The following is a 15,608-nucleotide window of genomic DNA, read 5'->3' as shown; positions in this document are numbered from 1 at the left end:
TATATATATATATATATATATATATATAGAACCAGCATGATTAGCCCCATTTCCCAGTTTAAAAGACTCAAAAAGGCAAAGTGGTTTACTGAATTCTTCCTTTTCCAAGATCACGCAGCTAGTAAGTGGCAGAGAGGAGTGTTGAAGTCAGATCTTCTAAGTCAAAATGTTGCCCTCTGTCCGGTGGCCCAAGTGTCCAACTCTCAGGCCAGTGTTCTTCCCCTTAGTGTGTTTGTCCCTGCTTCCCTACAGCCCCCCTTCCAGGCCAAGCCAACCATTGCTCTTGGAGTCTGCCTCTCACCAGCAGATCCAATGAATAATCATGGGAGTAACCCTACTGTTGCCCTTTTTACTGCGGAGATGGGGATAGATTTATAGAACTGACTCTGGCTGGTATTTAGGAATGGATAATTACCTTCACTTACTATATCCTAGGCTGCTTTGGCTAAATATTTACTGCCCAGAATTCTGCCCTTTCCAACCAATTCTGAACACAGGCATGGCACAGGCAACAAAGTGGCATAATTCATTTGGGGCAACCATAAATCTAAGGCTTCCACCAGAAATGATGCGAAAAAATTAATGGAACATGAAATCAAGTAAATGGAAGTGAGTACGGTAATTAGTTCATATTTTAATCCTCAGGTCTGTTTATTATCTGTCAACTGGGCGAGCAATTAAGTTGGCACTATTGAAATGATTAGCTTTGTTTCAGCAAAAGTTTATCGATATGTCAGTGCAAATGAATCCGGGGGTTTTAAATGGCTTTATTTTGAATTGTAGAGCAGCACATCCATGGAGCAGCTAGACATCAAATGATTTAATTTAGCAATATTATTATCTAGATTACTTAATATCACGGAACTGTTCTGGAGGGTTATTGGGGAACATGGGCGGGGGAGATTTAAACTGCACAGAAGCATTGCTTCTGTTCTTAGGTTCTTAATGCAGTAGTATGATTGCCTTTTCATATTGAGACCAAGGAAGAATCTTTAAGACAGTGTATTTTAGTTTTCCAATCTTTAATTCTCACGTTTATCTCAATCAGGCACTATTATGGCTTGCTCTCACATTGGTGGTCTTTTCTCAGGGGTGATTTGGTGATTTCTAGATCCATTTCCTCATGGATGCTCATCACGGCTTATGTTTTGTAAAACAATCTGCCAATGTCTTTGCCATTTTGAGGCTGACTCTATAAATGCCCTTGTGATGGGGCTGTGCTCACAAATGCAGGAAATCTGATTCTCAGGCTCTATTTGCTCTATGAGGTGACTAAACCAGGTGACCTAAAAAGGCTTTTTGAATCTTGGGATTTGACAGAATTCTAAATTTTATTTAAAAAATTAAAAATCCCCAATTAAGAGTCAGGAAACTTGGGTTCTGGTCCTAATTCTACCGCTAAATCTCCGTGACCTTGGGCAGGTCTCTTGCCCTTTCTGACATTTGATTTTTCCCTTGTACCTACAGGGGGTGCACTGGAAGAGATGGCCTCAAAAGTTCCTCCCTCTGACACTGTCACTTTAGGTGGACACTTGGAGTAGACTTGTCCTTTCCAAGTCCAGGTCTATGTCTGGAAATGAGAGATGTGACCTTTCACAGAACCTCTACAAATTTTCATCGGCCATTGAGAGTATCAGAGTCCCAATGAATATAGGTCATTCTTATTTAACCCCTCCTTTTCCAATTGATTTTATTCCTGTAGCGTTGGAAATGAGTTAAAAAACACAGCCAGTTCATGGAAGTGTGGTGAACGGTACTCATGCCTGTAACTGCAGTGTCATTGGTTACTAAATAAATGAAGGTCTCATTCAACACTTGTAAAATGATAGCCATGGTCTCCATGGTGACAGGTCTGAGGCAGAACCCTGATCAAATTCCAGTTAATGCCTATCTTTAATATTGTCTTTTGTAATGTAACACCTCCCTCCTTGCTTCTGATGAAACATCAGCAGAGAGATCAGAGTCAAGTGGAGGAGGATGGTGGCTGTCATATGCTATCCTGGGGGTCCAGGCCAGAGTTATGATGCAGATTAGGCTGGAGTCAATGGGATAATGAGTTGACTGCAGGAGGCTGTCTTCTAATGCAATGCCCTCTCTCTCAGGCTGCACTAGTGGTCTAATACTGGCAATTCAGGAACTGCTGACTTGATTGGGCTGTGCTTTCCCAGAAGTAATTATAAAAATGTCCAGAGGGAGAACTTCCTCTCCTTAGATCAGAGTCATCATCTGCTTGCTGATATCGCTGTAATGTGCCATACCACCATCTGAGCTTCTGCCTCTGTTTGCTTTGCTTCTCCAAGGCCAGTTTGCTCACTCTGGTGGGACTGGCTCTTGGAATCTAGAAATTTGACGTCTAGCATTGGCAAAGCTCCTTAGTCTGATCCTAGGCATAATTCCAGGGCTGAAATGAGGAATCTAAATGAATTTTTCTGGTACACAGACTCTCAATTGTTCCATTATTTCTCCCAGGTACTCCGAATTTACTTTCCTTGTATTTGTGAATAATTTAACATAAAAAATTCTAGAACCTCTGTTAATATTGACAACTTTATTAGGTTTGCCATTATGACTACACAATTTAATTCATGATATATTGGGCATAATTTGGATACTTTGAAAGCTACGTTCTTAAATTATCTTCATTTACTCATTTAATCTCTACTCAGCAATATGTACCCGGTGCCCATTATGTGTATGGGGAGATATTTAAAAAGTACAACATACTCTGCGACTGTAGGGAGTTAACAGTCTGATTGGAAAGACAGGATCCTCTACTATACTGTAGGCTCCTTACAGGCAGGCACTATGGCCTATCAGTCTTTGAATTTCCCTACCAAGCTAGGGCCCAGAGCAGATGAGTAATCATTCATATTGGGCTTATGGATAAACTGTGGGCTACATTAGGTAGTGTTACAAATCAGAAGACCTGAGTTAAGTCCAATCTTGGTTATTTATTGCCTGCATGGTCTTGGGCCTTTGTTTCCCCAAGAAGGTAGTAACATTGAGAGCAACCTCCTTGAGGTTTATGATCAAATGGGAGAATTTCTGTCCCTGTGCTTTGGAATTTATTCAGAGTAAAAACTAAAGTCCATACAAAGTGCCTGTAGAGAGGACCTGCGTGGTCTGCAGCAGCCTCTGGCCATGCTCTGACCTCTCTGACCTCCTTCCCCATCACTCACACATGTGCCCATGCTGCTTCTCCTCTTCCTTGCATGCTCACAGCTCCCTCCCACTTCAAAACCATGGTACTTGCGATTGCCTCTGCCTGGAATTTCCTTCCCCAGACATCTCCCTAGAAACCTCACAAATGTCATCTTCTCATTGAGGCCTATACTGGCCACGCTATTTAAACCTGTAGCTCACTCCTTCCACTCCTCATTCTCTGATCTCTCTTGTTTTGCTTTAGTTCTGTCTCTGTAGCATTTATAATATTCTAAATTGACATGTACATTTACTCATTTATTATGTTATTATTTATTATCTGTCTCCCCCCGCTAGACTATAAGCACCTTACAGGTAGACATTTTTATTTGTTTTATTCACTGTAGCACATAATAGACACTCAATCAATATTTGTTAACTGGATGAATGAATGAAGGTAAACCACAAAGCATGAACAGTGGCCAAGTGTTGGCAGTGAGATTCTGCAGCCACCTATGGGCACGACTGGGTGAGTTCTAGATTGTGCTACACAGTAATTAATTTAAGTCTATGCCCTGTACTTCCAATGGCTCTTAAATTGCTCCAGGGTAGCACTTAAATTGTTCAATCCTTTTGTGTCCTTTACCACATTTAAGATAGGGCTAGGTGGGCGCCTTCTAAATACATTTTGAATTTCTCAAAGCAGATTTCTTTACCAGAGAAATTCCAGAACATGTCTTAGTAGTAACTGCAGACTGAACCACTCTTCCTCTTTTACTGTTTCTAATGGAATTTAATGCTTTGGGTAGCCTTCATTTAAATGCTCCATCTTCAAGTTAAATGGGGCTGTATATTTCCTGTATAGTCAATGGATGCAACATCAGAATTTCAGGGGACAAAGGCCTATAAGATTTTTGTTCCTGGGACACAAATGGTTGACTGAATTGTTGACTGCACAAACACCACTTAAGCACTGACTGTATGTCAGGCCCTGTGCTAGGTGCCTGGCATGCAAAGATGAATAGATCTTGTCCTTAAGAGGTTTACCAAGGTATTTATTCCGTCATTCCGCAAATATTTATTGACTATCCTCACGTTCAGACAATGTATGACATGCAGGGAACACAGCAATAATCAGTATAAAATTCCCATCAATGAATGACTATGGTTCCAATAGAAGTGAGATTAAACAGTTACAAGACCCACAGTGATGGGCAATATAATAGATTGGGGTCAGCTAAAAAGGCCAGGTAGTAAATATTTTGGCTTCTGCAAGCTGCATATGGTCAGTCAGTTTCTCTCTTTTTAATAGCATCCTTTAAAAATGTAAACCATTCTTAGCTCCTGGGCTGGACTTGGCCCACAGGGTATGGTTTGTAAACCCCTATAATAGATGAATACACAGGATCCTCTGGAAGTCAATGGGAGGCAGCACCTTCCTGTCTGGGAGGAGAGTAAGGGGCTTGGGAAGCTATGATGGGTGACTGGTGGATGGGGGAAGGGAGATGGGGCTGGCATTCAGAGTAGAGGGAGCAGCTTTACCGTGGCATATAAGTAGCGCTTCCATATGTATTGTCCATGTACCTGTCCTTAAACATCCCAATCCTCATTCCCTCTCAATCTCCAATTGTGTCAACAGACCATCTCTACCAGGAGGTCGTGGCAGAGCAGGAAAGTGCTAATTACATTGCCTGAGCACTCCTCACAAGCCATTCAATACCTAATGGGGCCCTGGCTCTCAAGGATGTTCTCCTCAGCACTTTTCATACCCTAGCACACTTCAGGACAATTTGATGTTAGTTGCTTATTCCTACAAATTTGTGTTGCTTTAGTGAAACCAGCCTCTCAAGGATGCAAATAATTGATTCCTGGAAGAGGACAAGGCCTGCATTTTCTGTTGTTTAGTTTCAGTTGTTGGTTCTGAGATAATTGTTTTCTCTTTTCTGATTCAGAGCCACTGAGAGAGAGAGAGAGAGAGAGAGAGAGAGAGAGGGAGGGAAAGTGAGAGAAAGCCCCATATTTTACATATGACTTCAATTCTCCCCTTTTAATTAAACACATCCTATCTATATCACCATAGCAACAGCTATGGACTCTTCCCTCTCTCAGATGTGTTTTGAGCAGGATCAGAGATTCCAGAGGCTGAGATCTACCAAGGTCAAGGTGTTTCTACCTTGCTTTCAGAGGGAGCAGCAAGTGGGTCAGGTTGCACAGCTGTTCACCCCTTCTTCCCTTATGCTATCTAGAGAGAGCTATTTCATAATCCCCTTCTGGAATAAGCTTCAGATATAATCCATATTATGTGGTATTATCAATATACATATCCCTCAATAGACTTTACACATCTGTGGGCAGAAGCTACACTCTGGCCCATGCCTAGCTCGGAGCCTACCACGTGGCGGAAGCACAAGAGCGTGTGAAGAGTGGATGAAATTAACAGGAGGAATTGGCTGTAGATCTTGCATGAAGTGGCTGGTACAATTCTCAGTGTACCCCTCTGCCCCCTTGAAAAGAAGAACTAAAGGAAGGATTTTTAAATGACCTTGTCCAATGTATCCCAAATCAGGAAGATTCTTCTTCTCTAGCCCCACTACTACAGTGGAATCCAAGCCATGATTCTCTTCAAACATTATTTTTTGCCTGGCTAATGTATTTTCTTCTTTTCATAAATACCCTACTTTATACTGGACATTTTAGACATGATTAGCAAGCTAAGGGTCTTACTTATTAAAAAGTTAATTTTTCCTTCTTAAAGAAATTGAGACATTTGAATCCCTGAATATGCTCATTTATCACCAACCCCCAACAAGGAATCCAGGAGTTCTCTGTGTAGGACATGAGTAATTTTCATAAAAATGCAGTTGCTGACTGTGTCATACATCCACGCAGCTTTATAAAACAAAGCAAATGATTACCATCAATTACAATAACCTCACTAGACAAGACTGCAATTAATCTACAGTTCTTCAGATAACGACTGTTGCACTGTGCCAAGGAAAATGCCTGGCATTAATTGACTTATCACGATCAGCAATGATAGATAGGGCAGATGGCAATGTGATTATTCACTGTCAACAAAATAAACACATGCTTTCTTGCTAGAAGTGTCTACTTGGGTCCTCTCAAAGGATAGCCAAAAATAGAGGCCAAAGGTGGCTTTGAAGGTAGCACAAAATAAAAATTAAGTTAACCAGATTCGCGCAATCTACCCACATAACAAACTTGCATGTGTACACTTTAATCTATAATAAAAGTTGAAATTCGTTTTTAAAAAAGTTAACCTTCAGGGTGAGATACATTGACTTTTACTGAGGCTAATCCTCAGTAGAATACAATTGAAGGAAATTTCTATAAGAAAATCACGGATTGGCGTGGTGGCTCACGCCTGTAATCTCAGCACTTCGGGAGGCTGAGGTGGGCGGATCACTTGAGGTCAGGAGTTCAAGACCAGCCTGGCCAATAGTGAAACCCCATCTCTACTTAAAAAATAATTAAAAAAAAATTCTCCAGGCATGGTGGTGCACACCTGTAATCTCAGCTACTAGAGAGGCTGAGGCAGGAGAATTGCTTGAACCCAGGAGACAGAGGTTACAATGAACCAAGATCATGGCACTGCACTTCAGCCTGGTGGCAGAGCAAGACTCCATCTCAAAAAAAAAAAAAAATTACGAATTGTATAAAATTTCAGCATCAGAAGATACATTAAAACTGACAGTTTCCCTTGCTCATTTGAGTGTGAGTCACTTTTATGGAGTCACCAAATTCTATTCAGTGCTTAATAACTCCAGTAATGGGGCTGGGTGCAGTGGATCACACCTATAATCCTAGCACTTTGGGAGGCCAAGACAGAAGAATTGCTTTAGCCCAGGAGTTAGAAGTTACAGTGAACTGTGATGGTGCTACCACTGTACTTCAGCCTGTGTAACAGAGTAAGACTCTTTCTCTCAAAATAAATAAATAAATAATAAATAAATACATAAATAAAATAATTCCAGTAATAGGAAGTCACAATTTTCAGAGGGAAACTCATTTCATCAGTGTATCATTTTCATCATTAGAACACATATGTAGCTGAATTCCATCTATATGTAGCTTCCATCCAATGGCCATAGTTATCTTCCCTTAGGCTACATAGAAGATGCCAAACTCTTGTTGCTCGCTGAAATCCTTAAATGGGATCTCAAAGGTCAATTGCTTATCGCACTACTTTGCATATAACATTGTTTTGGGGACTCTGAAATTCTGGTCTCTTGCACCTAAACCCATACCAGTTCGTCCATAGACCCCTGACATTGAGAGGTTTGGAAAGAAATGTGATTCGATGAATGCATCTACCCAGGGCAAGGTATAATTATACCTATGCTGAGGCCAGTGCTCAAGCCTACATTGAAGCAGTGGATGTGTGTGTGTGACCACCCTACTTGGGAAGCTGTTTTCCAAGTCTCATCAGTCTAGACAGCACCCAGCCTTGCCATTTCCAGGGGACAATTACCAAAGTGTGCTCCTCCCCCGCCTTTTATGCAGTGTGATTTTGTTGATTAAGTCCCCTTGGTTTAGAAAACTGGGATAATTCAGGCGGAGTTTCACCTAAAATTGGCATAGTGATTGCTAAACAAAATTTCTTGGGGAAAGTTTTACAAATGTACAAACCGGGACCCTATATCCTGCGACTCTGATTCAGTTGGTTTTGGGAAGGACTGAGAGGAAAGTATTTTGACAAGGCTTCCCAGTTCATTGTGATTTGCAACCCTGCTTACATGCTTTCTTCACTCATTGCTTTCTTCTCTGGGAACACATAATAATGTACCATTGTGGAAATGCTTCACAAACCTAATCGTCAGACTCTCCTGGGAACTTTTTAAATGCAAATTCTTTGGTGTACCTGATACCTGTGGTCTGGGGTAGGTCTAGGAAAATTCATACACTAAGAGATCAAATTACTATATGTTTCCCTTAGGGATTTTGGAAGCACTCATTTACTCTAAAATTGTGGTTCATGTATAAGTTACAAAGCACCCTTACCATATACTGAAGAAACAAGTGTCAGTAAAGAATAATACAATGTAAAGATTTTAGCCTACTGAACGTCTACAATTTATCAATTATTCATTTAAAAATTATTTCTACTCTGAGGCAGTGCTGTGATAGGTGCTGGAATATGACAGGATATGGTGGAGAAAAAGAAATAACGGAAAAGAAAAAAATGAGCAAGTAAGCCAATGGATAAAATAATTACAAACCTTAAAATAACTTAAGAGCAAGAATTCATCTAATTTTGAATATTCTCTAATTCAGACTGGAAGTACCCAGTTATGCTCAAATTCTGAGTTTCTGTCCTGCTTTCACTGTATTTCTTGTTGTACTCTAGTTCAGAATCTGCTACTTGGGAGCCTGGCATTACAATGCCTTTGGCAGACATCCCTAATGAATCCTAGCATTTTTTTCCCTACAGATCCAGGAGGGAGATCCATCCTACAGCTCATGTCTATACAGTCATTATTAATAGATCACAGATAAAATGCTAGATGAAATCTTCATGCAGCTTCTCCAGCACACACTGCCCTGACATGCCTCGGGGCTTTTGCTCACACTAGCCCTCATTTCCTGCTTTATCATTGTTGTTTATCAATCATTGAATACTTTCAGTGTTCTTACATCTGGAATCCCACTTAATTTTTAAAATAACCTCTAGAGGTATCTAAACTGTGCCTTAGAAGGCTAAAGTAACATCCCAAGATCACACAGTGCGTATCAAAGCGAGACTACAAAACTCAGGTCACTGGACTCCAAAGCTGATGGTCTTAAAATTGTTCTTCATTGCCTCTCTTTACAGCCCAGTTCAAAGGGCACCTTCTCTGTGAAGCTTCTCCTGACCCCTTCAAGCAAAATTTGTCACTTCTTCCTTTGAGTTTGCCAGGGCCTTTGTACATCCCCATTACAGCATGACATTATACTTTAATGACTTGAATGTAGCACTCTTTGAGTTCCTCTGTGGTAGGAGCCTTTCTTTTTTTTAATCTCTGTATCCCTGGTAACTAGATGAGTGCCTAGGCAGGCTCTTATTGATGCATTTTGAATGCACATTAAAATCTGGCTGCTGGACTCATTAAGATTGTGGGTCTGTTTCCTAGTGCTTGGCCTTAACACCCTAAAAACAAGGCCAGATTTATACATGATCTTTAAAAAAATGAAAAGACCACATGCAATACATATTTTTGTAATTTCAAAGCCTTTCTGACATCAGTTATTGAGGACTCTTAAACAGAAACCTAGTTACAGGGCATTTAGGGTCTAAGGACCCCTGATCTCTAATTCATAAACGCCCTCCACTATAATGTAAAAGAGATCAAATTACCTACACCCTGCTTGTGAAGTGTCACACCACAGATGACAACTGTTTAAACCATAGCTTTTGTCCTATAAATGAAACTGTGGTTGGGCTCTCTGCTGTGGCTTGAGTTCTGTCTGGGCTGATGGTGGCACACAGTGACATTTCCATTTTGCAGAAACTCAGGAAACCTATTGAGTTGCCTGACACTTATTTTATGGTATGTTATAGTTTTATGCAAATATGACTCATTATATTCAAAAGAAAAGTTATGGAATCTGTGCTATCATATGTGACACATGAGAGGCTGATCACCCAGATAGGTGTAAGTAAAGACGTATTATATATATAAGGTGAGGGTTTGGGGTTGAAATAATGCTCTAGAAATATCATTGGGCATGAGTCTCAAGAGAGCCACACCAGTGTCTCAGAAAGAAAGAGTTAGTTTCATTGTAGCCTTCCCTGGAAAATACTAGAAGCTTGTTATTGACTTTGATGCCAATTTGCAAAAGACAGATGGAGAAAGAAGGCATGGGTCTTCTCATTTCATAGATTAGGGAAAATCTCTTTGTTATGTCATCCCATCTTGGATATAAACAGGCACCCAATCTTGTACGTTGACATTTAAACTTAGTACTTTGACAGACTAACATACCTCCCCAGAGAAAGCCTGTCCATTGAGGAGGTGCTCCGACCCTTGGCTGTCCTCACTCCCAAAGTGTAGTCGGATCTCCTCCAGCCGGTGGCTGTATGTCATGGGCCCTCCAGATATGTTGACCAAGTGCTCCTTGTCCAGGCGAAGGGATACATGTCTTCCAGTGTTGTACATGGTCCCACTGACCTGCAAGGCAATTAGTAACAGGTCAAGCAAGGCCCTCCTTCTTCTATGCCTCCCCAAACCCAGCATGGTGCTTGGATCAACGCCTTTTGCTTCCTCTTGATGGGAAGATGGGCTAAATCCACATGTGGAGTAGGGAGTGGCAGCTGCCCCAGAGGGTATATGTGGGATCTATGGTAATTTCTGTGAGGCATAAACCACATGATGGCTTAGGAATTTGAGGTAAGAAATCACAGGAGACTTCACCAATTGTGACTAATATTTTGTGCGTTGCATCTTATAAAAAATGAACTTGTCCTTCTTACTGTAAGTATTTGGAATGGAAAGATACTGCAAGAGTTCTAAATCTCAGCTGAGAAATTGGAGAAGGCAGTTAGTAAGGGGTGAGATACTAGAAGGCCAAATGAGACAGGGAAGAGAAAATGAGTGAACAGAAGCAGATGCTCGTGGGAGATGGAAAGCGTAGGTCTGAATTCTCAAGCGTCCTATATGGTGTGTCTTGGTTAGTTCCTTTTCCTGCCCTGCAAACAGACATTGCACAGAATCCTCATAGCTTGTGGGCCTCAAGTGTTAAACTAAAGGGATTCACTCAAGTTTCCAGTTTCACAGATTCCTAGACTTACTCCTTATTCCTGATTCCATCTTGCTCAAGCCCCTCCAAACTGCTAACATGACTGCTGGGCATTCGTTTTCCTTCTTTCTTTTCTTGTTGGGCCTTGATGTTCAGGTTCATCTTCCTGACTGTGACCTTAGCACTTCTCAACAACAATTGATTCTAGAACACTCTTTCCCATCTGAAACTCTACTTTCCTACTCTCTTGGGTTGGCTTAGCTTTGGGAGTAGGATCTAGAGCTTAGGGGAGACATTGAATGAGTCTGGAAGGCGTGTTTCTGGGTTACAGGAGGCTGAACTACTTGGATTTTCTTCCTACTTACTCTGACTTCTTTGGCCAAGCCTTCAGCCCTAGTGATTCCTGAAGGGCTTCCTGTAACTTCTGATACCTTCATTAGACGTGGTTTTCATATATATGCTCTATAGCGCTATCATTTTCCTGCCCCCCTTCCACCTTTCTGACACTGGTGTTGTGAATGAGTAGCTCTTGGGTTGTTCACCGTGGCAGAGACCATAATGCTCACCAAATACTCCAGTGACTCATTTTGTTTCCTGCTGCCTTACTGTAGAATGGAGCCCATGTGACTGGTGGGGGCCATGGGCTGGGAGGGGTCATGACAAGTGTCACTTCCAGGTTGAAATAGTGGATTCCCTAGACTCACCTTCCCCTGGTACATCGACCAACGACATTATATGGAAATGGCAATGTGGTGCAGCTACTGCATGGAGCTCATGTCAGGCTCGGCCTCTAGAGATTACGTGCAGTTTACAAAAATGACAGGAATTCTTCCCCTCCCTATAACTACGCTCCCAACAATGTGACTTTGTAACTGCTGTCATCTAGATAAGATGCTATTTCTCTACGTCGAGTCTGGGCTGGCCTTGTCACTTACTTTGGCCAACAGCATGTGCTACACACAATATGATAGTCCTGAGAGTAGACCTTGAGGGCACGCATGTTTCTTCATTTCTTCCTGGAGCCGTGAACTACCATGCAAATGAGCCTGGGCTAGCCCGCTGGAGGATGGGACCACAGTGAGGAGAGCCATTCCAGGAGAGGCTGTCTAGACTGGCTATTCTGTGGCTGATCCACTAGCTGACTGGCCCAGCTGAGATCAGCTTAGCCTGGCCCAGATCAGAAATGCCCACTGACCACAGGCTTGGAGCTAAAAAATTATTTAAGTCTCTAAAGTTTGGGGTGGTTCGTTATGCAGCAAAAGGGAGCTGATATACACTAAGTCAGTCATCTTCTTTCTCCTATGAAATCTGGAACTATCAACAGAGACTACTGAGTTTCTGAACTGCAAGGTTGCCTGGTACCAACCATACTGTTAAGCAGAGAAAGTCAGATCAGAGAGAGGGGACTGAGGCAGATGTCCCAACATTGACAGAGGAGACCACACACTGGGGAAGAGGGGAGGGAATGGGGAGAATAACTACTTAGCTTCAGATGTCTTTGTGTCTCTTTGATCTAGTTCCTTCTAGAGGCCCGAACTGTACTTTGTAATATTCTACGCCTTACCAACACATTTTTTAACCTCAAGTTATCTTTTCCTTGCAACCAAATGATCCATGCCAATGACTTCACTCCTGTTCTCCAGGCTCAAATAAATGTCTATTTAGTTAGTGTGAGATAATCAGAAGTTGTGTTCTTTTTATTTCCCATAACTTCCTTTGCAGTGCAATAGCTCAAGACAGATTTGTGTTTGACATGACTTCCATCTCTAAATATAACCTATTTTTCCTAATTATTAAGATAATACATAGGCATTATTATATGGTTTGAAAGATATGGGATAGCAAATAGACCACAATTTCACAATTAAATAGTAATCACCACTAATATTTTGGCATATAATTTTCACACTCATACCTATAGACCCATATTTTAATGAGATCATTTTATATATGTGCATTATGAATATATAATAAAGACTTTTCACTTGTATGTATATATGACTTTATATGTTATTCTCACTAACATATAGATATTTCCATGTCATTAACTATTCTTTAGCAATATCACTTTGAAATGTCTACATCATATTTCCTTGTAAAAATATATAGCTGATTATTGAATCTTTACAGTCCTTTCACTTTTTCATTATTGTAAAAAAAATCTGTAATAAACATCCTTATGGATCAATCTTTTCACTAATCCAGAGATATTTCATTATGCAAATTCCAGGTCAAACAGTGTGCACATTATTACAGCATTTACTATGTATTGCTGCATCCATCTGCTATGGGGAGTAGATCCCACACAGCAGGGCTGGATCTCTGTAATTCCCTTCAAATGACATTAAGCACAGAACCATGGGATTCAATCCAGTGACATTCTGTGGTATAAAAGGCAACAAAAAACATTGCTCCAAGTTCCTATGACATGCATGCTTTGTGTAATTAGTCAAGTATCTTGGGCTTCCTAACACTTCTAGAAATCCTTTCATCTATGTCTGTCTAATGTTCCCAAGAAAATTCTTGCCCATTGAATCAAGGCACTGACTACATTTTATGCTTGCCTGAATTTTCCCAGTACTTGGGAAACACATTGGCACCAGCGGGTGGAAAAATCAGAGGCCCTGGAGTCAAAAGATTCTCAGTATGCCTCTTATTAGCCATGCGACCTAGGGTAGTTTACTTAATTTCTTGAAGCTTCAGTTTTCTTAACCATAGAGATAACAGAATTTCCTCCATGAAAATGACAGACAAAAAAGCTGTAAGGCATATTGAAAACAAATAGCAAAATGACAAAGTCCTTTCTTATCAGTAATTACTTTAAATGTAAATGGATTCCACTTGTATGCTGTATCTAAAGTAGCCAAAATCATAGAAACAGAAAGTAGAATCGTGATTGCCAGAGACTGAAGGAGGAAGAGAGAGTTAGTATTTAATGAGTATAAAGTTTCAGTTTCACAAAATAAAAAGAGTTCTGGAAACAGATGGTGGTAATGGTTGTACAACAATATGAATGTACTTAACACCACTGAATTGTACACTAAAAATGGTTAAGATGGTAAATTTTATGTCGTATGTATTTTACAACAATAAAAAGTTGGTAAAAATTGCCCTCACGAGGTTGTGATAATTAACTAATATATGCAATGGTCACAAATGTTCATTCTCTTCCTTCCCTTACTCTTGGCTATTATGGCATGGGTGCCTAGGTGATACTGAAGGTTTCTCGTTGTTCTTCCCCATGTCTTCCCAAATTCCCAGAGCCTGGTGGAATATAATGTTGCTTGTTAAATGTCATCCTGAAGAACTGGAGCTAACTTCTGCCTTGTGAGGATTCACTGGCCTCTCATTTTGGGTTTTAAGGTGCTAGACATGAGGAGAATGCACAATCATCTTAAAGGCCATGAAGCAAACCCCAAACCAGAAGCAGGAATACACCAGAGTGCCTTCTAGTTCTTCGATCCCACTTCCAGACCCCTTCTGCATACATGGCTCTGTCTTCATTCATTCATTCAGTTGGCCATTTACTCAGAACAAAACATTCAATGCACCTAACTGTGTGCTAGGAGCTGGGGACAGTATGACTGTGAGCAAAGCCAGTCCCTCTTCCTGCCATCATGGAGCTCGCACTCCATTTTGGAGAGGCCTGAATGGGGGCACAAAGTTATGGGCAATCCATAACTGCTATCATTTTCCTATGTGTTCTTACAATGAGATGCAACACCCCCTTATCCCCACTCTTCCCCTAGACACCGAAATAACATTAATTTGTATTAATCAAAAAAAAGCTGTGTAGCCAGGGTATGGTTTGTTGCACTTTAATTTAAAAATAAAGGCTTGACAACGTTATGTATGATATCTAAGGGTACATCTGCACTGTAGTAATTAACATTGCAGCAGTGTCATTTTATCTCGAATGCTAATTACTGTGTTTTCAATGAACTACTTTGGTGCACAGCATGTTGAAAAAAGTTGTATTATACAGACCGGGAAACAAAACAGAATGGAGAAGTTGGAGCTGCAAGGGATGTCCAGGTTGCCTCTGGCTGCCTCACAGCTCTTTTTGCTTTATCTTAATTCACTGCAAAATAAGGTGTGAGATGTGTGTGATATCCATTTTAACAGCAAAGAAAGTAAGTGGGGGTTGGTGAAGGTTCAGTGACTTATCCAGAATCACACAGTGGCAGGTGGCAAACCCAGGTCTTCTGATTCCAAGACTAATGATCTCGATGTAAGCAAACACAAGTATCCTTGCTTATTTCAGATAAAAAAAAAAAATACGTTGGGGGGCCAGGCACGTTGGCTCATGCCTGTAATCCTAGCATTTTGGGAGGTCGAGGCAGGTGGGATCACCTGAGGTCAGGGGCTTGAGACCAGCCTGGCCAACGTGGTGAAACTCCGTCTCTACTAAAAATACAATTAGCTGGGTGTGGTGGTGTGTGCCTGTAATCCCAGCTACTTGGAAGGCTGAGGCAGGAGAATTGCTTGAACCCAGGAGGTGGACGTTGCAGTAGCTGAGATCGCACCACTACAGCCTGGGTGACAGAGTGAGACTCCATCTCAAAAATAAATAAACAAAAAAATTAAAATTAAAATTAAAAATAAGTAAATAAAAAATATGTTGGGGATTTTCATTTCTTCTCCAGTCTGTATTTGCAGATCTTAGGCAGTTCCAGAAAAAGTGGGATCTTTTTCAGGAAAAGATAGGACTATAATTGGACACTAGGCTG

The 15,608-nt window shown here is 41.0% G+C and overlaps 1 protein-coding gene across 2 annotated transcripts in view; it reads right to left on the bottom strand.

Annotated features, from left to right (window-relative positions):
* CA10 (carbonic anhydrase X) overlaps positions 1–15,608 on the bottom strand; it is a 537,715-nt gene that overhangs the window by 106,437 nt on the left and 415,670 nt on the right. For both annotated transcript variants that reach the window (XM_011999215.1, XM_011999214.1), the window contains one exon: positions 10,125–10,310. In XM_011999215.1, coding sequence (XP_011854605.1) covers positions 10,125–10,310 — 186 coding nt within the window. The remainder of the gene's footprint in view (positions 1–10,124; positions 10,311–15,608) is intronic.

This window comes from Mandrillus leucophaeus, unplaced genomic scaffold (genome assembly GCF_000951045.1).
Source record: "Mandrillus leucophaeus isolate KB7577 unplaced genomic scaffold, Mleu.le_1.0 Scaffold59, whole genome shotgun sequence".
In the NCBI taxonomy this organism is placed as follows: Eukaryota; Metazoa; Chordata; class Mammalia; order Primates; family Cercopithecidae; genus Mandrillus; species Mandrillus leucophaeus.
This window is presented reverse-complemented; position numbering and strand designations above follow the sequence as displayed.